The following is a 21,103-nucleotide window of genomic DNA, read 5'->3' as shown; positions in this document are numbered from 1 at the left end:
TTTGATATATCAAGTACCGAGGGGAACACACACAGCATGTCTGGAAACCATCAGAAGATGCTAGAAGGAAGTACAGATAATTCTAGAAATTTCTAGAACACCGACTGGAGGGGGTCATTGTTTAAGATGAGTAAAGGCCAGTTTCTCTACAATTTAAGACACGAGACTGGAGAGAAAGGAGTCGTAGGAAACAGCTCCAACCGGGGGAGCAGGGGTGTGATAATGAGATGTGTTAAGGGGCATTAGGGACAGCAAGAATAGGAGAGTTGGGGTGATGATTATTGAGCACTGCTATAGGAGGAGGCTCTCACAGGGATTATCAAGGGAGAGGGGTGTGAAGTAAGGGTCAGGGATTGTAGGGGTAAACTGTGGGAAGGGGTTGCACAGACTTCAACAGCAAAGAAAAAGAAGGAACAGGGCTGGGGCGTGGCCCAGAGAGGGAACGGCTCAATAACGGGCTGCGGGGTGAAAAGCAGCCGGGTGGGGAGGCGCTCGGCTGACAGCTGCTGCTCCCGCACGGCGCCCACAGGGTTAAAAACCAGGGGCCACGGGACCAGGCCGAACTCGGTTTCCAGGGCAACGGCTCCACAGTTCCGGCAGCGCAGGCCCGTACCATTGCGCGGGCGCGGGGGAGCGGGAGCGGCGGAGGGGACGCGCTGCAGGGCGGCGGAGCCGGAGCCGGCTCGGACGCTACCAAACGCGCGGCCCGCCTGCTCGCCCGGGGTCTGCGCCGAGCCGCGCTCCGGCCGGACGGCCGCGGCGTCCTCGGTGCGGGGGCCGGCAGCTCCCAAGTGGCCGCGGACGGCGGGGGAGAAGGAACGCGCGCCGCCAGCCGGGATTGGCCTCCTGGTCCCCCCGCCTGGGCGGCGGAGTGCGGGCGGCCCGGGGCTGGGAGGTTTGAAAAGCGGGTTATGACAGCAGCAGGAGCCTCCGCGCCTGGATTCGTGCGCCCGGCTCCCGTCTGCCGCCCGCCGTCTGCATAGCGGCGGCGGCAGGAGGCGGAGGATGCGGCAGGGGCGGCGCGGCGGTGCGGCGTGGAGCGGCGGCCCGGGCGCGGCGTGGTTAGAGCTGAGGCGGCGGCGGCCGGCCTCCGGGAGAGAGCGAGGCGCCTTCCCCGCCCGGGATGTGAGCGCCGCGCGGAGCCCGGGCCGGGGGAGGGCCGGGCCGGAGGCGCAGCCGGCAGGAAGGAAGGACGGACGGACCAGGAGGAGGATCGGCGGCGGCGGCCGGAGCCGGAAGGCGGGGAGGGGCCGGCCGTTGGGCCCGAGGCGGCGGCAGCGGCGGCGGCTGGGGAGAAGCGCTCTCGTCGCCTGCCCGAGTCCGGAGCGGCGGGGCCCGCGCCTCCTCCCCCCAGCGCCGCGGAGGGGGGAGGAGGAAGATGGAGACCCACATCTCATGCCTGTTCCCGGAGCTGCTGGCTATGATCTTCGGCTACCTGGACGTCCGGGACAAGGGGCGCGCGGCGCAGGTGTGCACGGCCTGGCGGGACGCCGCCTACCACAAGTCGGTGTGGCGGGGGGTGGAGGCCAAGCTGCACCTGCGCCGGGCCAACCCGTCGCTGTTCCCCAGCCTGCAGGCCCGGGGCATCCGCCGCGTGCAGATCCTGAGCCTCCGCCGCAGCCTCAGCTACGTGATCCAGGGCATGGCCAACATCGAGAGCCTCAACCTCAGCGGCTGCTACAACCTCACCGACAACGGGCTGGGCCACGCGTTTGTGCAGGAGATCGGCTCCCTGCGCGCTCTCAACCTGAGCCTCTGCAAGCAGATCACTGACAGCAGCCTGGGCCGCATAGCCCAGTATCTGAAGGGCCTGGAGGTGCTGGAGCTGGGGGGTTGCAGCAACATCACCAACACTGGCCTTTTGCTCATCGCCTGGGGTCTGCAGCGCCTCAAGAGCCTTAACCTCCGCAGCTGCCGCCACCTCTCGGATGTCGGCATCGGGCACCTGGCCGGCATGACGCGCAGCGCTGCGGAGGGCTGCCTGGGCCTGGAGCAGCTCACGCTACAGGACTGCCAGAAGCTCACAGATCTTTCTCTAAAGCACATCTCCCGAGGGCTGACGGGCCTGAGGCTCCTCAACCTCAGCTTCTGTGGGGGCATCTCGGACGCTGGCCTCCTGCACCTGTCGCACATGGGCAGCCTGCGCAGCCTCAACCTGCGCTCCTGTGACAACATCAGTGACACGGGCATCATGCATCTGGCCATGGGCAGCCTGCGCCTCTCGGGGCTGGATGTGTCGTTCTGTGACAAGGTGGGAGACCAGAGTCTGGCTTACATAGCCCAAGGGCTGGATGGCCTCAAGTCTCTCTCCCTCTGCTCCTGCCACATCAGTGATGATGGCATCAACCGCATGGTGCGGCAGATGCACGGGCTGCGCACGCTCAACATTGGACAGTGTGTGCGCATCACGGACAAGGGCCTGGAGCTGATCGCTGAGCACCTGAGCCAGCTCACCGGCATAGACCTGTACGGCTGCACCCGAATCACCAAGCGCGGCCTGGAGCGCATCACGCAGCTGCCCTGCCTCAAGGTACTCAACCTGGGACTCTGGCAGATGACGGACAGTGAGAAGGTCAGGTGAGGGCGGCAGCACCAGCTCCCCTTGTCCCGCCCTGTTCATCCTCCCATCACCACCGCCCCCGCACACTCACACGCACACTTATGCACAGATCATTGCAGCGGATGAGATGGGGCTGTGACAGAAGCCTCAGGCTCGTTTTCTCCTCCCTCCTCCAGCCCCCTCCCGGCTTCCAGCCCATTCTCTTTGCAGCTGGGGTTCCTACCCTACCCTACTCCCAGCTCCTTTTCCCCGCGGATGGAGAATGGACTCGGCTGCTTACCCACCCACTCCCCTGCAGGGGGTGGAGGACTGATTCAGCTACTGTATTCCCACTGCTGTGACTGGAAATGGGGGTGGGGAGTGACTGTCTTTTCAACCCTGGGGAGTTGAGGAAAATGTCTGCCTTCACTTCAGCTTTCATTTGAATACTGTGATCTGGTTTTTATTTTCAAATGTATAAAAAGCAAACCCAGCTACAAAGGCCTTTTCACCCTTCTTCCACTTTGTAACTAATCCCAGTCTCTTCTCATCACTCCTCCTCTTACAGTACTCTGCTATTCACGCTCATTTCATTTTCTTCTTTCCTTTTTAAAATTGTTTTTTTGGAAAAAATTTGAAATCATGGTCCTTTTTTTCTGCTGAATATATTCTATATATTATATATATATAAATTATATATATATACATATATATGTCTGGCTACCTCGTTTTAGTTTACTTTTTTTCTGAAGCCCTGGAATTCTACAAGAGAGATATTTTGAGACTGAAACATGTTTGTGCCTAGACTGGAAAGATGCCCTTGGGTTTGTCCGTCTTTTTGTGTTGGCTTCTTCCCAGCCTCCATCCGTCCAGTGTGCCCCACTTCCACATTCTGGCTATAATTTCCTTTTTCTCCTTGTTCATTGGGATTTGAGGACCTGTTTCTAAATCTTGACTTAATTTATAGCACAAATATGTGGGAGCAATGAGAGTTGAACCGTTGTTTTTGTTTGAGATGCAGATTGTGTCTTGAAAATGATGATTATATATGCAAATTCTGCCCTACCCTCACCCTCTTCCAAGTTTCCCCCCAAGAAGGTCACACAGTGCGGCTTCCTGTGGGAAACAGGAGCAAAGCTGGCCTGCAGAGCCCCCGGGGCTGTGATGAAGCTCATGTCTTATCTCTGTTCTATTAACAAAATGGGAGTTTGTGGGTTTTAAAAAAATTCTGTTTCTAAATGGAGGAATAGATGACTTTCTTTATTTTGGTGGGGGTTGGGACTTGTGGCTTTAAAGAAATCACTTTTGAGTAGGATGTATATTTTTGTTGGATTTTTGTTGTTTATTTTTTTAGAATCCTCCACAGCAACATGCGAGACCATGGAGTTAAAGAAACCCAGAGACCTTTATCAATTAATTGTACTGTTTGTGAATTTGTATAAATAATAACAAAGATCCTCTTAAAACGTTTATATTCTTACAGTAAAAGGTTAAACTGATATTTATATAATAAAAGAGGAAATATGAAGTATGTTTTTGAAAAAAAAAAACCAACAGCCTTGTATCTGCGAATTATTTTTAAGGCATTGTGTGCTTGGGTACATGCCAAGGTAGGAGGTGCTGTTTGTATACTCTCAGAGGACGCAAGGTGGAGTTTGGTGCATCCTATGTGGGGGTGAGTCAGCTCGTGGGTGAAATTTTATTCTGTATAAGGTTTACTACTGACATGTTTTGTTTCTAGAAATGTGATTAGACTGGAGATTTACATAATTTTTGGCTTTAAACTGTCAACAACCTGGAAATTTAAAGAAATTGAACAAAATGAAACTTTTTAAAAAACCAGATTTGTATGTAAGTCACAGTTTCCCCGAGTGGCCAGTTTTTCTTTGGGTGAAAATGAGATCTAGGGGTGACGTTGAAAAGTGGATCACGATGTGGCCAAGAAAGATGGATTTCTTGACCCTGTGAGTGGGTGTGGGGAGGATGTGAAGGTGGAAGGACTGCAGCCATTGTTCAGAAAAGTTAAAAGAGCGCTGTCCTTGCGTGCTTGCCGGCTCAGTCATGCATGCTGAATCTCCCAGTGTGAGCGAGGGTCCCGGTGGAAAGGAGGAGGGCAGCTCAAGCCCTCTTTTTAACATTCCCCTCCAGGCCTGGCTGTAAGGAAGCACTTTCCTGGGGGATGGGAAGCTTGGCCAGGATTCTTGCACATTTGCATTTTAGCACTTCCAGCAGCCGAGGCTGGCCACTGGATCCACTCCGTCAAGGGTTTTTAGACTGAAATCGGGGCAGATTAATGAAATACCAACAATTCCAGCAAAGAGTTCCCTCTGGTAGACAATAACAAAATAATCTGGCACCCTGTGGTTTGACTGTGGAGACCTATGGGTATGAATGCGCCGACAGGGGAGTGGCTCATATTCCTGGTTTCACATTGGTCTTGGTTGTTTCTGAGATTGTTAAAAAAGTACTGATCTCAGCAAGAGCTGATAAGAGTAGTATAAAACTTTCCTGGATCAACCCCTCTTTCCAGGAAGAGGGCTGGAACCCAGGTTTCTCTGGGGATAAGATTGTTTTGTAAAACGTCCAAGCTTTCTGCCTGAGCATATCACAAGAGCCGCATTGTTCCTTTTTGGAGAGTCATCACAATTGGGTCTAATTGAGCCTGACACTAGATCCATCTTCTGTTTCTTTGGGGAAGGTGTGGATCTCTTTCTTCCCACTTAGGTTACAGTGCTTAATGCCTGGAAAATAAATATGTGTGAAGCCTATTAAGAAGTAGGAACTCTGAATTAGGGTCAGCTTTCTAATTTAGCATTTGACACAACTCCTGAAGGTTACATGGCTGTGGGTTCTTAGTCTGTTTTTCTTCCAAGAGACTGCATGGCTATACAGATTCAACTGATAAAAATTTGAGCACCCAAGTCTTAGGCTCTGTATTCACATTCTTCATTTTAATACGCAGAATATTCCTGCCACCTGTAACGTGAAGCATGTTCTTCTGTTTTGTCTCCTTTTTATGTTAAATGTCAAATATATGCTTGACTAAAGGTGGGCAAATTAATGTTTGAAAGTTAAGCCCATGGGTCTATCTATATCCTTATCCTGAACGAGGCATATTTAGTACAGCGGGAGCTTCTCTGGAAAAGATGGTGAGCCACCTAGAGTGGTTAGTGAAGGTCAACTGCTAATCTCGCAGCCTTTTTGGATGGAAAGCAATTAATGTGTTGAGAACCTATGTGTGCTTTACAAGGTACTTGTAAGTTTTAATCTTCAAAGCAACCTGCTGAAACAGGTATTATCCCTGTTTTCCAGATAAGTCATAATTCCTGCCGTAAGTTACCCAACCAGTAAGTGAGGGAGCCAGGATTCAAATCTAGGCTCCATTTCTCCATTTCCCTTCCTTACTTTTTTTTTTTTTGAGACAAGGTCTTGATCTGTTGCCCAGGCAGGAGTGCAGTGGTGCAAACACAACCCACTGCAGCCTTGACCTCCCAGGTTCAAGTGATCCTCCCACCTCAGCCTCCCAAGTAGCTGAGACTACAGGCATATACCACCATGGCTGGTTATCTTTTTTTTTTTTTTTTTGTATTTTTTTTGTAGAAACAGGGTTTCACCATGTTGCCCAGGCTGGTCTCAAACTCCTGGGCTCAAGCAATCTGCCCACCTCGGCCTCCCAAAGTCCTGGGATTACAGGCATGAGCCACTCTGCCTGGCCCGGGCTCCATTTCTAAAGTCCAGCTCCCTTTTGTTTGGTGAGAAGATTTAGTTACTCGTCATACCTTGGTTTCCCGTAAGGTGACCCTCAGAAGTGAACGGTAGCTGTTTGAACACTGTATGAACAAGCTTATGCCATAGGGCACTACGTCAAAGGGAATAAGGGTGATTCTTGGTGGAATAAAAAGTTGATCCCCACCACACCTATAGGAATGGGAGAAATGCATTGAAGAATAGAAGAGCTAAAGGACATGAGTTGATAGGACACCGCGTGGTGGTACAAAAGTTAAAAGGCACTCCAGGGCAGTTATTAGAATAACAGAAGAAAACTTGGTTCAGGTATTTGCTGAAACTTGAGAACTGAAAAAACATAATGTAAACTTCGTGTAAACCTTTTCATCTAGAAGTAATAAACCTCAACAGAAACTGGGTAGTAGTCAAGGACCAACTTCATTTCCCTTCTTTTTGTAAGTGTCATCACGCATAGCCCTTCAATGTTCTTGCTGAAAAGATTATAAACCACCTGTGGGGCTCGGCCAATTTCTGCAGCTCCCAACCTAGGCCTTTAACTTGTCCAGCTTCACATTTACTAAAACTAAAAGCCAGCGCCAGTGTATCCTAAAAATAAACTCAAACCGATCACGTTCTTTCTTGAGTCAGATGAACTACAAGGAGCTAAACAAGTAAATGTTCCTTTTTCTTTTGAAAGCTATGAACTTTCTCTGACATAAGGACATATGATATGTAAATTAAAGCATGGCCTAGCTCCCAAATCCTGCTGCTTTTCCTGAAGTGGTTACTAGATAGGTGCTGGTCTTAGAATATAAACAAAACCTTTCGCTTTTAACTTAGAGAATTCGCATTCAAGTTTTCAAAGGGAAGGGGTAGTGGCCCCCAGGGACCACTGTGTTTCTAAAGAATAAGAACCTCTTGATTAAAAGATCAGATTTGTAAAACAAAACCAAGACCTCATGCAGCTTCTGACAACTGTCTCTTCCCAGTTCTATGAAAGGGAAAGCCCCTGGCCTCTGATCTCTGCTGTGTTCTGCGGTAGAAAGGGAGGGACGATAGTAAGTCATCCAGTGGTCCCTTCTCTCTGTTCTCTTTCTCTTCCCTGCATCAAACATCACCCCTTTTAAAAGTTAATTCCATCCCTTTAGTAGAGGGCAAGACCTAAACTTTGTGCCATTATGAACCCCTGAGGAGTCAGAGGGGATGAGGCTTTTTGATGAAATAATGTGGATCATGAGTAAAGCACAGGATTAGAAATTAGAAAGCTGGGCCGGGCGCGGTGGCTCAAGCCTGTAATCCCAGCACTTTGGGAGGCCGAGACGGGCGGATCACAAGGTCAGGAGATCGAGACCATCCTAACATGGGCTAACATGGTGAAACCCCATCTCCACTAAAAAATACAAAAAACTAGCCGGGCAAGGTGGCGGGCGCCTGTAGTCCCAGCTACTCGGGAGGCTGAGGCAGGAGAATGGCGTAAACTCGGGAGGCGGAGCTTGCAGTGAGCTGAGATCGAGCCACTGCACTCCGGCCTGGGCGACAGAGCGAGACTCCGTCTCAAAAAAAGAAAAAAAAAAAAAAATTAGCTGCATTCAAACCTAAGCTCAGGCTTGGGCCACGTATTTACCTAATTTCTGTTAATGTACCTGGTCAACTGTTAGGCAGCAAGTTACATTTTTAAAAAAGTGTTGTAAAATAGATGGGACATGCATGTGTAGATGAGTGCCAAATATTTATTTACTTAACGAAATATCAAAGGTAAGTGCACAGTTGGAATAAGAGCATATATTCTCAGCTCTTGTATGGAATTTCTAGACAACTGGTAAATTTAAATATCCACAGATGATCAGTTTCAGTTTTTTCCTCTTTTCCAGGGATTGCTCTGATTTTGCCTGGTGGAGTTGCCTTTACCAACCCAGAATATTTGGTCGTATGTAAAGCCAAGTCCTCCAGTTGAGGTGCAAAAGAAAGTAAGCTTGAGATCTTAGCAGTACTTGAGTAGGGTATGTTAAACCCCCCCTCAATAAAACAATAGAAGTGGAATTCTCTGCCTGCTATTTGTTAACCCAGAAAAGTGCACATATTTTCTTCAAAAAGAAGAGTGAAGTTTCTATTATTTCATTACTCTTCTACTTTAATTTTTTTTTGAGATGGAGACGGAGTTTCACTCTTGTTGCCCAGGCTGCAGTGCAATAGCACGATCTTGGCTCCCTGCAACCTCCGCCTCCCGGGTTCAAGCGATTCTCCTGCCTCAGCCTCTCACATAGCTGGGATTACAGGCACGCGCCACCACGCCCCGCTAATTTTGTATTTTTGGTAGAGACGGGGTTTCTCCAGGTTGGTCAGGCTAGTCTCAAACTTCCGACCTCAAGTGATCCGCCCACCTCGGCCTCCCAAAGTGCTGGGATTACAGGCGTGAGCCACCGCGCCTGGCCACTTAAATTGTTTAAGGAACAAATGCTATATATCCTTATAACAAACTTACAAGGATACTTGCATTTGTGATAGTGGAAACGAATGAGTCTCAATTACCAAGAAGAGAACTCGGTCTGCAGCCGTGGCACAGCAGAGAAACCCAAGTGAGACAAGGTTAGAAATGTGAATGTGATCTGCTGAAGAACTCGGTCACACAGTGTTTGGTTTCTCTGTCTCAAAATTTTTGTTTTCCCAAATCTGGCAGATGTGGTACATTTAATTTTTTTTTTTTTTTTTGAGATGGAGTCTCGCTCTGTCGCTCAGGCTGGAGTGCAGTGGCCGGATCTCAGCTCACTGCAAGCTCCGCCTCCCGGGTTCCCGCCCTTCCTCTGCCCCAGGCCTCCCGAGTAGCTGGGACTACAGGCGCCGCCACCTCGCCCGGCTAGTTTTTTTAGTAGAGACGGGGTTTCACCGTGTTCGCCAGGATGGTCTCGATCTCCTGACCTCGTGATCCACCCACCTCAACCTCCCAAAGTGCTGGGATTACAGGCCTGAGCCACCGCGCCCGGCCACATTTAATTTTATAAAGAGGAAAAGATGCTTAATGAAGTGGGAAAGATTTTGCCTAGGTAATTAGTGGAGAACCTAGTCTCAGAACCTGGGCTGCTCTAGACTTAATGACCAATGCAGAAGGTGGCAACACGGAGGCGGTTCACACAGGCACTGCAGAGCACCACCGTGGCTCTCTTTGGAGACGCGTTGCACCAACCCGGGCACGGCACACATCTGTAGTCCCAGCTACTCACTAGGCTGAGGTGGGAGGATCACTTGAACACGGGAGTTCAAGACCAGCCTGGGTGACACAGCAAAACCCCATCTCTTAAAAAAATTTTGTTTTTTGTCTTTTTTTTTTTTTTGCCAGTCTCACTCTGTTGCCCAGGCTGGAGTGCAGTGGCATGAGCAGAGCTCACTACGGTCTTGGACTCCTGGGCTCAAGGGATCTTTCCACCTCAGCCTTAAAAAAAATAGTTTTTTTAAAGGTGCTACACCAAAGCATATTATTTTCACTGGGAGTAAAAAAAAAAAACAAAAAACCCAAAATGCTAAAAGTTATTACTATTTAATATGCACTACATTATGCAAACCTAGACATGTCTGCAAGTATTATATAGGGTTATTCAGGAAACCAAAAAACTAATACGTGTTGTTAAATGGTCTATAAGGTACTGAAGTAACTGTCAAATCTGTTGCCTGTGGTTCTCAGAGGATTTGAGCCAGTTTCCAAAACACTGCTTTGTCGCACATAGTAATGTGGAGTACTAATGCTGGGAGGACATGCTTATGAGAGCTTCAAAGCTAGGAACTTATACACATTTCACATGCTATAAATATCTGCCACACAATCCTTCTATAAAGTAGAATCAAGTTGCAAAAACTCTATTTTCTCTTCATTCAAGGGTAAAAAGCTTTGACTTCACAGATGTTTTAGTTACAAATCCCACTTGTCCAGAAAGAGTAAAAGGGTCTAATTTGTTAATAGTAGGCACCTTCTTGTATTTATTACTCCCCCATTTACGTAATCCACACTCCAGAAGGATCAGACCTACCACACAGTGGTGTGTCAACAATTACTCCTTACATCATGGATCTTGAGACACTGGAACTGGACTGTGGGAAAACAGTTCTTTGAGACCAGATTAATTTTTCATAAATATTAATGTGGAATTACTTAATATGGCCTGGAAAATATTGTTTTTCTCATCTAAAAAGGGTATGAGGAAATATTTACTACCAAGGTTCATAATATTTCTCCTTAGGAAATCTTGATCTCAAACTGGCATTATTTATGTACACATCTGCTACCTTTTTCTAGCCCAAGACAAGGCTTTTTGAGAAGTGGTCACTACACAGGGAGGAGCCAAAACAATTAGTCCTATTTCTCAGAATCTCTAGAAAAATCACTGAGGCTAAAACTGGACACATGAGTAAAGTAAGGGAGAAACTAACAGTTAAGCCCCTCAAATGCCCCTCAGACAAATGCTTAACGTTCTTAGATGGAAGACAACCATTTCTGCTTTCAATCATTTAAACCTTAACTTCATCGCCCAAAAATCCACTGCTGTGAACAACAACAACAACAAAAATAAAAAGACGGCCAGTAGGTGTGCCTTAAGCAAACAACATGAAAATGACAAGATGAAAGTGACAGTTTCTACCTAATTTATTTCAAATGCATAGAATTTAGCCAGTTTTCAGGAATCTGTAATAGCAGGATGGTTAAGTTCTGTGGCCCCCTGAACTTTATCCAGCTGACAGCTGACGACTGTAGGAAGCAGAGAAGGTCTTCAAGTTTCCAGAGCCTGGAGTAGATAGAGGATTGGCCCTTCCAGCCCTAGCTGACGCCTGTGCACTTGAGACAGATGCCCTGCCATTGTGCTCAGGGTCAGATGTCAACAATCAGAACAGCAAGACCCACAGGAAGGCAGCTGGCCGCTCTCTTCCCTACACAGAAGGGTCTAATTTTCAATGGAATCACAAGAGGAACTGCAGAAACTCATTAACGTATGACACAGGATTTAGCAGCAAACAGCTTCATCACTGCTTTATTTTTAGAGTTGGGGTCTCGCTCTGTCACCCAGGCTGAAGTACTGCGGTGTGATCATAGTTCACTGCAGCCTCGACTTCCTGAGCTGAAGCAATCCTCCCACCTCAGCCTCCCAAGTAGCTGGGACCACAGGCATGTGCCACCACGCCCATTATTACTATTATTATTACTATTTTGTAGAAACAGGGTCTCGCTATGCTGCCTAGGCTGGTCTCCAACTCCTGGGCTCAAGTGATCCTCCCATCTCGGCCTCCCAAAATGCTAAGATTACAAGTGCCTATAACTTTAGAAATAAAAATGCACATATGTGGGTTAAAAGGTAAAAGTCAAACACTACACGTTATTGAAAGGTAGGGCTGGAAAACTGTTAGTGTCTCCTTCTGGACTGTTCCTTCAGCCTCCCCAGCCCTTTGAAAACAACAACAAAAAAACCCCTCTTACACACAATTTACTTTCCCCATTGTGAAGCAGCTGTGAATCATATCCAAACCAGTCCTGGAGGTATTAAAGCTAGGAGTCCGACCTTGTGTTTTTCTGTACCCCAAGTTTATGAAAATGATTTTAGGGTCCCATATAAGGTAGTATAATAAAGTATGGTTAATGCAAAACTAAGTATTTGTTCTCCACTGTGGAAGAAAGTGGAGAAATCCACCAAGTCTGCAAGTCCCATGTCTTGTCAGTAGGTGGCAGCATTGTCTGTGAGTTGGAAGCTATTTCCCGTGGGGGCACCACCACTTCCTCCCACCTCACAAATCCCCTCTGGTCCTTTCCCTTTCACCCGCACCCCCGAAGTATTTCCTCAGGGCCTAAGAGTTGACAAACGAGGAATTTCACTTCCTGGAAAAGATGAAATTGAGTTTTAAAATATCAGCGAGGTTACTCCCCAGAGCCATGTGTTATTTTGCAGCTCTCTGCTTTTGGAGATAAGAGAATCAAACATCAACTTCTAATGCCTTTTTTTTTTTTCTCTTTAAACTTCTAATTCTTAAACGGCATTTCCTCCCAAACTCCCCAGATATGGCAGTCTAACAAATCTAACAAATCCTTGTTAGATTGCCATATCTGGGGAGTTTGGGAGGAAAAAAATGGGGAAAATTTTAGTCATACATGGAGGTATCAATTTAAACAGCAAGAAAAAAAGAGCTAGTTTTTTTATTACAAAAGAAAAATCAAAAGTGTATTGTCTGCGATGAAAAATTCTAGAGAGCCTTTGAGGAAAAACAATTTTAAAATTTTAGGAGTATCTTTTTAAATTTTTAAAAATTTTTATTAAAAGGAGTATCTTTCTTGCCCAGATGAAGACATCTTCATAAAATATAAGAGAGTCTATGAGGATGAAAATAATAAGAGCCCTGATGAAGAAGTAAAGTTGCTTGTGTGACCTAAATTCCTCCTACAGAAAACTGACATTAGAACAAGGTAGCAGAACTTACAAAAAGAATTTCTGAGCCAATATGGCCAGATTCCGTAGAAGGCCACAAGAAGAGAGAGGCTGAGGGCAGGAGAGGGCTTCAGGTCTTGCCCTCCTGGTACTCAACAGCCTGGCCTCAGGGAATCAAAGTGTGAGTGGGAAGGGCAGGTGTAGAAGTGGGAAAGAAGGTGGAGGCGGTTATCCCCTGCGGGTGCTTCCACCACCAAGCTGTATTGGCGAGAGGAGCCACAGCTTACAAGCTCTGTAATATAGAGGTCATTTCTGGTTAGAGAATGAATAAAAAAGGAGAAGTTTCAGGGACTTAGGGCCTATGCATGAGGCAAATTACATTCCTGGCACCATCTGTGAAGGTCTTATGAAAGCAGAACATCTCCCTGGGCAACTTCTGGAAAGTAATAGCTGAAATATGCCATTCTTAGTGACTACACCGAAAGAATACAGATTCAGGGAAGACACCCCAAACAAAGAATACAGGTTATAAAGGAAAGAAAAGAAAACGTGTATCAGCCCGCACAAAGCCAAGAAGGAGAAAACGGGGCTGGCTGAGGAGCCAGAATGAGAACTGAGTGAGGGGAATGTGTGAACACTGAGGACCAGCAGTTCCTAAAGCTGTTCCTTGGAAGAACTGGGAGACTGAGAGGGCTGCTCCTCGATTCACAGCCTCCAAGAACAGCTTTCCTAGACTTCATTTTCTTTCTGCCTTTTTTTTTTTTTTTTTTTTAAGACAGAGTCACTCTGTTGCTCAGGCTGGAGTACAGTGGCGCAATCTCAGCTCACTGCAACTTCTGTTCCCCGGGTTCAAGCAATGCTCCTGCTTCAGCCTCCCGAGTAGCTGGGACTACAGGCACCTGCCACCATGCCCGGCTAATTTTTGTATTTGTAGTAGAGATGGGGTTTCACCATGTTGACCAGGCAGGTCTTGAACTCCTGACCTCAGGTGATCTGCCCGCCTCAGCCTCCCAAAGTGCTGGGATTACACGCGTGAATCACCACGCCCGGCCCTGGGCTTCATTTTCGAGAAGGTAGGCCCTCTTTCTGTGGTTGTTTGAATTTGACTTTAGACAAATCTCTTGCGAATGTAGCCACCAGGCTGGCGTGAGGGTGTTCCTGTGACTGAGACCTCTGAGGTGACAGTACTGCAAGCCCGAAAATGTCCTACACAGAGACATGTGGTTCTCACTCCAGCTCTGTGCTCACAGCAGTCAGGACCAACGTTGTTGTAATCCACACCTGTTTTTGCCAGGAAGACAAGCTAGAGCAACAGTGTAGAGAGGACAAATAGGAAAAAGTGCTTCCAGGGCGGGCCGGCTCTGACATTCCTCACAGGGACCCTTCAGGCAGCAGTTACTCTACTGGTTTCAACATTCTCCATCCAGCCCCCACGACTCCGGTTTCTGTGCTCCATTTTGCAGAGGAAGGTATCGCTGAGGGCTCCAGTAATCCCAAGACGACACACGTTTCTGTTTTAGGTGACCTTCCCCAAACCCCTTCCCAGGAGGCTCCTGTGGCTCAGTCTGCAAATCCACACAGCCCAGACCCTGATTCGCAGGCTGACAGCCACTGCTGCGGCTTTCGTGACCTTCCTCTGTACTCTTTTAGCCCCTACCAGCACCCGCACCCCCCACCCTAAAGGTGTCCATTTTCCCGTTAAAGGACTCCAGCATGGCCACTTCCCAGTTTCTGAATTTCCTATCGCCGTCTATGGAAACTGTCAAGACGGGTGGAGTGTTGCGGGCGGGGGATTCCAGGTGGCGTGGCCGTACATAACAGCAAGGCGGCCAGTCCCACGGTCTACACACCAAAGCAGGTATCACCACCACCGTGCAGTCCTTCCTGATTTGGGCTGCTTTCCATGTGATGCCTCAGAGATAAGGCCTCCCTGTGCCATTTTCGAGCCTGTTAGTTCCCACTCCTGCATTCATTCCTACCTCGGTACCTGCCAGGAACTTGCAGAGAAACTAAGGAACTTGTGTGCAAGTGGCTGCAAACACCTTCCCACTCTTCCACTGGTGCCAAAAACAAGCCCCCTAATGCTAATCTGCCCCTGTCTTGCACTCAACAGCTTTTCTCCTCTAAGCCCCTGATAATGGTTTTACTAAAATCCCCTTTTGATGGGGAAAACTCCCAGCTGGACATTTCAGGCCCCGGCACAATATACAAGTCTGCAGGTCCCTTTCCCCACCTCACAAAGGCCTCTAATCAAGTGGAAAATGTGCTGGAGGCCAGAGGTTGGGGTCCGCAATTATTTTTTAAGGGATTACTAGAGAAGAATAGGGGGCAGCAAGGACCTGCCCCCCACTTTGTTTTCCATTTGGTCCTGTTTTGAGACACACTGAGCCGGGAGTAGCCGTCCAGTTCTCCAAGCACAAGAGCTTCATCTCTCTCTTCCCAGGTGGAACGATGTCATCTTTGAATGCTATTGCTTCAAAAAGATGGAGAGAGTTTGGAAGCAATATGCAGGTCCTTTTCTGACCCCATTTAAGCCCTTATGTATAAAAGCACTATTGAACGGGGTCCCGAGTGTGGAGAGAGCACCCATTCATTAACCTCTAACCTCTGGTCTGTATTCAGAGGGGAGCGTTCGCTCTGTGTCCATACACTGCGAGATTGGAGGCATTAACTTGGGCAACCCAGGCTTTGGAGGGCAAGAGGTCACGTTCCCAACCTGGCCAGAGAGCCTTCCTCCTAGTTACACACACTGACCCTTCCCTCGCCACTGAGCAAATGTCCACGTTACTCCAAATGTTTCATCTTGGGGCAAAACATGGCTAAAAATACAAAGTGGAACCTCAAAGGTGAACTATGTGTATCCATCTATTGGAACCTTCCTTTAAGAATGTACACGACGGAAGGCGGTTTGTCTTCCTGCACATTGCAAAGGACCTTCTTTGATGTCATCCATGCATGAGGGTTCATTAAGGATTAATCGATGAGGACGAACATTTCAAGCTGCCCTGAGTTCTCATCATTCTGTTTCAGCATCAAGAGATTGCTCATTCTAATCCCAGCTGGTTAGTGATGTATGCAAATACCTAGTGAAAAGGAAATGACTACAAATTCCTAAACTCACTCTGGAATGATCAAGGATTAGACTGTTGAGCTCTGAGAGTTAAAAGTCAGCGTACATTTCAAACTAAATACCAGCCTGAGTAATAATTTTCAGGTCCTTTCTTCAAAGTTCCTGAAATACTTTTGGTCAAAAGCAAAAAATTGATAACTACTTTTTTTTTTGAAATGGAGTCTCATCCTGTCGCCGAGGCTGGAGTGCAATGGCGCGATCTCTGCCCAATGCAACCTCCCCCTCCCCTCAAGCGATTCTCCCGCCTCAGCCTCCCGAGTAGTTGGGATTATAGGTGCGCACCATCATGCCTGGCTAGTTTTTGTGTTTAGTAGAGACGGGGTTTCACCATGTTTACCATGGCTGGTCTTGAACTCCTGACCTCAGGTGACCTGCTCACCTCAGCCTCCCAAAGTGCTGGGATTACAGGTGTGAGCCACCGTACCCGGCCCAGATTATTTTTTAAAACCTCTGGTTTTGTTTTCATCAGTATGATGCCTTATTGATACATTTTGCTTTATTGACATTTTTAGTTTGCCCTCAGAAGATCCCTAAACAATTGAGAACTGGATAGAGAGAAGCACAAATACTACATTGAAGATATTATATTTAATACTCAATGCAAATATCATATTCGCATTTTATGTTGGCTTTCATACTTCTTTTGGGGAGTGTTACAGGAGGAGGGGACCATGTAGTTTCCCTAAAGAAAGGAAGTAGAAGTGTGTTATCTGGAGCCCCCTCCCCAGATAACGACAGGCTTGCTGAGGCACACCTGCTGCTTGTCCCAAAAATGTTGTCACAGCTTTCTCCAGGAGTGAAAAAGCTTCACCCTACTTGAGATGAAGATGAGCACCTCTAGAAAGGTGAGCAACAAAGCACACAGTGGAATATCTCTAAAGCAAAGCCTACAGTGGTCTGACTCCTTAAATGAGGAGGGAACCGTGAGATAAGTCTGCGTTACAGGAGAGCTGCTCCGAAGCCGCCTCTCATGGACACCCCCCTGAATCACTGCACAGATGCCTGTTCAGTTCTTTGCTTATCATCGTTATTTTAGTCTTCATCATCATTCTTCAGCTTCTCTGCCCTTTTAACATACCATGTTGGACAAACTATCCATTGTTTTATTTTATTTTAGAGATGGTGTCTCGCTCTGTCACCCAGGCTGGAGTGCGGTGGCGCAATCTTGGGTTACTGCAACCTCTGCCTTCCGGTTCAAGTGATTCTCCTGCCTCAGCCTCCCAAGTAGCTGGAATTACAGGCACCTGCCATCATGCTCGGCCAATTTTTGTATTTTTAGTAGATATGAGGTTTCACTATGTTGACCAGACTGGCCTCGAACTCCTGACCTCAGGTGATCCACCCACCTCGGCCCCCCAAAGTGCTGGGATTACAGGTGTGAGTCACCATGCCCGGCCAATATCCATTATTTAAAAGTCACTCTTCCTACTAGAAGAGTAAAACAGCATTTTAGAAACAGTAATTTGATAAAATAGTAGCATAAATGCATCTCAGGTCTTTCAGGGTCATTGAAAATGTTAGTACGGTGGAATGTAATCATCTTTCAGACTGTCTATTAGAGGTAGCTAAATAATTCAAAAAACAAGATGAACATAATTAGAATTAAGTATAAAATATGTGCTTCCCCGTTAAAGAAAATTTTATTCAGGGTCTAAAAACAGAAGGAAATTATATCTCAATGATGAAATGTTATCAGTCTAAAGTTCATCATGTCAAACTGGCATACCTAAGATAGGTGGGGAATGCCCCTGAATCCACGGAGAAAAGAAGTATCAGCTTCTCCCGGTCACACTAGGTGGGGTAACTACAGGGGGCAATGGAGCCATGCGTCTCTGCAGTGTCTTCGTTAGCTCCTCTGTTTATGTTCGTGATATCCAAGAGCATATCTACACTGAAATCCTGCTCAAATATCTTTAGCCTTTGTTGTATTGCTTCCGATTTCTAAGTGATCCCGGTTCACTCTTTTCCCGTCATTTCTGGGGCATACTTATCTGTTTCACCTGCCATCTCCATGCCTGGTCTCCTGAAGTTAGCATCTGCAGACCCTGCTTGGGGTGATCTCTGCACTCCTGCAGTGAGCTCCCTGCTCACCCTGCCCTGCCCTCAAAGCCCTCTTGGGCATCTCCCAGCAGCCATGAATGCTCCAAAACCATTCTAACTCTGCACTCTGTTTCCTCCAGGCTGGGGGCAGGGGCAGGGGCGTGATAATGGCCATCACTGTATTTGACTGGCAGTCTCCACACCGCAGGGTTGAAAAATCATTTTTATTAAAATATGCCTGCCTATTTAAGGCTGCTCTTTAAAATAATACATAAGTCCTTTTTTTTTTTAATCCTTATTTAAAATTCCCCCAGAATAGGACAACTAGATGACAAGGCAAAGAAGAGCTCTTGAATCTTCACCTAACCCCACTGCCCTCCCCCGAGAGGGGCTGCATCCTTTGGCCCGAACTCCAGAGTTCCAACAGCAGTGAGGTGGCAAGAGCCCCACACTCAGTGCTGCTAGGAGACGCCTGCTCTTGATTTGTATACGATCTTGAAATGAAGCATTTGTCCACACAGGGCAGAGGCCCCAGAGGGCCTGTGGTAAGCAGGCAGCATCAAGGTTCTCTCTTCCCTGGCCTCCTGCTTAAGCATTGCTAGAAGTTTCTCCCTGGGAAGGATGAGGAGTTTATCCAGGCAGTGCTGACAGCCAACCGCAGGGCTGATAAAGCCTGTGGCTGGCTTTATCAGTGACACAGCTAAGACGACTTTAAGAGCCCATAAAAATGCTAACAAATATTCCTGCTGGCCAACACGTTGCAACAGTTTCACAATCACAAAATCCTGCCGGTTTATTGGGATTAATTACTAACTAATAGTTAAAATGCTAAAGTTTATGAATGACTTTTAAAAAACACAAATTAGTGTGGATTCAGGGCTATCTTTCACTTAGTAAATATTTATTTGGCAGCTTTTACAGGCCGAGTCCCACGCCAAGGACTGGGACGACGGAGCACCATCTCCCGCATCCTCGTATGGAGGTCTGCTTTCTTGAGTGGGAGAGAAAGAAGTGGGGTTTTACTGGGAACTGCGCCCAACCCACAGCCTGATTTATCTGTACCGCAGCCTGCAATCTAGATATGCCCATGGGAGTGCGTCTCGTGTGTTTTACGGGGAAAATAGTTGGGAATTGCGGCTTTACAGAGCTGGGCTTCAGTTTCTTGGCGCAGAAGGGAGCCAGCCAGTCCAGATAAGGAGCGGGAACTGAGGTTAACATGTATTCAAGACGGAATTCCTTCTCAGTCCCCGAGCAGTAGCTCCCGAGGGTGACAGCCTCTGCACTGCTGTCCTCGTAGTCTCTCCCCGCCTTCTTGAAGCTGCCCTTGATGCCAGTTTCAACCTGATTTTACTGGTACAGAAATATGGAGGAGTGGAGGGGCCAGCCCAGCACTCAGTGACCAACACTGCCCGCCGCCGTGCTGCACCCCACCACGGGCACTGCCACCCTGCCTTCTGCCCTGGTCGGTTTATCCTGTACAGACGTTATCAGCGTAGCTAAAACTAAATCAGCATAGCTAAAACGCTGTATCAAGCTAAAAACTTTCCCAGGGAGGCCAAACCAAACCAGGTCCTTGATTTCAATGACAATTTGAATCACTCCCTGCTTCATCTGCAGTAATTCTGTTTTATTAGATAAAGGGTTTGTGAGAAGAAAAGGAAATATTTAAGGCTTCCTCCCACTGTCCAAGGCTAGTTAAGTGTAAACAGAAAAAACCTGTTGGGCTGTGCTGAGGCATTGCATGCGATTCGTCATGTGCATCTCCATGAGGACAAAAACACGCATGCAGGCAGGCTTCATCAGCAAGAGAAGTGCCTCTGAGCATTTCCTCAGGACAGGACCTTTCTACTGAAGATCCTGCAGAGGGAGGAAGGTCAGAGTTCATGCCAAACCTGACCCCAGGATCCAGGCAAAGACAGTTCCCTAAGGACACTACCACAGAGACAGTGACCCTCTCTCGACGCTTCCTCAAACACGATCGCACGCACTCCACACTATTTTCCTACCGAGAAGCCGCCAGGTGCCTTCCTAGGCTCCCACGCCTGTCAGCTGCAGTTCGCGACCCACAGCATGGGCAGAAGCCCACAGCAGCCTCCTGCAGCAAGGATCCCAGCCTGCAGCTGATTCGGAGGATCCCAGAGGCCTACAGGGGCTTCAGACGGGAGATTCCAAGGGGGAGCAGAGCATGAGCACAGGATTAGCACTGACCAGTGAGGAAGCGGTTGTTTTCCCCACGCGATCCTGAGCGGCACAGTGTCAGTGTCTGCTCAAAGAACCATTAACCCCAGGGATGCAAAAGATCGACTACTGATGGCTGCAATATGGACTACTCAAAACCAGATAGACAGAGAGGTCGATAGATGAGACAGATAGATAAGCTTAGATAGATAAGATAGATTACATAGATAGCGATAGATAGATTAGACAGACATAAATACTTTCTTTTTGTTCCACTCTTAATCATCCAAACTACTTTTATCTCAAAGTGAAATAAAGCAAACCCACTGAGCAGAGGAGGATGGAGCTGTAGGGGATCTTTATTTTTATTTAAATAGAAGTTTTTTCTCCCTTGGGTTTTGTTTATCTGTCCATACACATCCCTAGAAAAATATTATTCTTAGAGTCCTGAGGCCGTTCACATTTGTTTGCACAGACTTTAAAGGGCAAATAAAAGACAAGCAGAGATATTTTTCAGACATACTGTCGTACTGAGATGATGTGTTGAGATCCCTCTATTTAGTTCAGGAGCAATCTGTTCATTCATTACTGGCTAAGAAGTGCTTTCAAAATATTCTACTAAATTTATCAAAGATAATTAAAAAAAAAAACAACTCCTAACTTTTCAAATAAACGCGTACCAAATCCTTTCCAATAGCCACACTAATACTCACATGACACTGAGATGACCCTCGGGACACCAGGGGCTGTGACCTGAGTAAGTCTCCAGAGGATGGCGGGATTCTGCTGGCATGGCCCGCTCCCACAGCCTCCTGCCCACATCCAGTTCAAGCAGGCACGAGGCAGGACTGCAAGCTTCCTGAGGTTTTTGAACACTGATGATCTGGGCCATTTGAGAACTTGAATTTCAGATCCCTCAAAAGAAGGTTCTGCAAACTTTCTGGCTACTTAGCAGGGTGGCCTTTACCAGCTCTCAGTTGCTATCCTTGTCCCTGCCTCCTGAGGTGTCTCCACTGCCACCAGCCTCCCCCACCCCAGCCTCCATTCACACGGCTGCCACCAGCCTCCTCTTACCACAGCCTCCACCCACAT

At 47.6% G+C, this 21,103-nt stretch overlaps 1 protein-coding gene across 7 annotated transcripts in view; it reads left to right on the top strand.

Moving 5' to 3' along the window:
- The first annotated feature begins 899 nt into the window (after nucleotides 1-899).
- The window catches only part of FBXL14 (F-box and leucine rich repeat protein 14), a 40,629-nt gene continuing 20,425 nt past the window's right edge, over nucleotides 900-21,103 (top strand). For 3 of the 7 annotated variants that reach the window (XR_001892428.3, XR_002515486.2, XM_017945576.3), the window contains exon 1: nucleotides 1,046-2,572. Coding sequence is in view for 5 of the 7 variants with exons in the window: in XM_017945576.3 (XP_017801065.2) it covers nucleotides 1,379-2,572 (1,194 nt within the window). In the remaining 2 variants the exon portion in view is untranslated. Of the gene's footprint in view, nucleotides 2,578-8,136; nucleotides 8,384-21,103 lie in introns of those variants that run through there. The other 4 variants (XM_017945577.3, XM_003905797.5, XM_009217675.3 and 1 more) reach the window with 4 other exon arrangements.

This window comes from Papio anubis, chromosome 9 (genome assembly GCF_008728515.1).
Source record: "Papio anubis isolate 15944 chromosome 9, Panubis1.0, whole genome shotgun sequence".
Taxonomy (NCBI): domain Eukaryota; kingdom Metazoa; phylum Chordata; class Mammalia; order Primates; family Cercopithecidae; genus Papio; species Papio anubis.
This window is presented reverse-complemented; position numbering and strand designations above follow the sequence as displayed.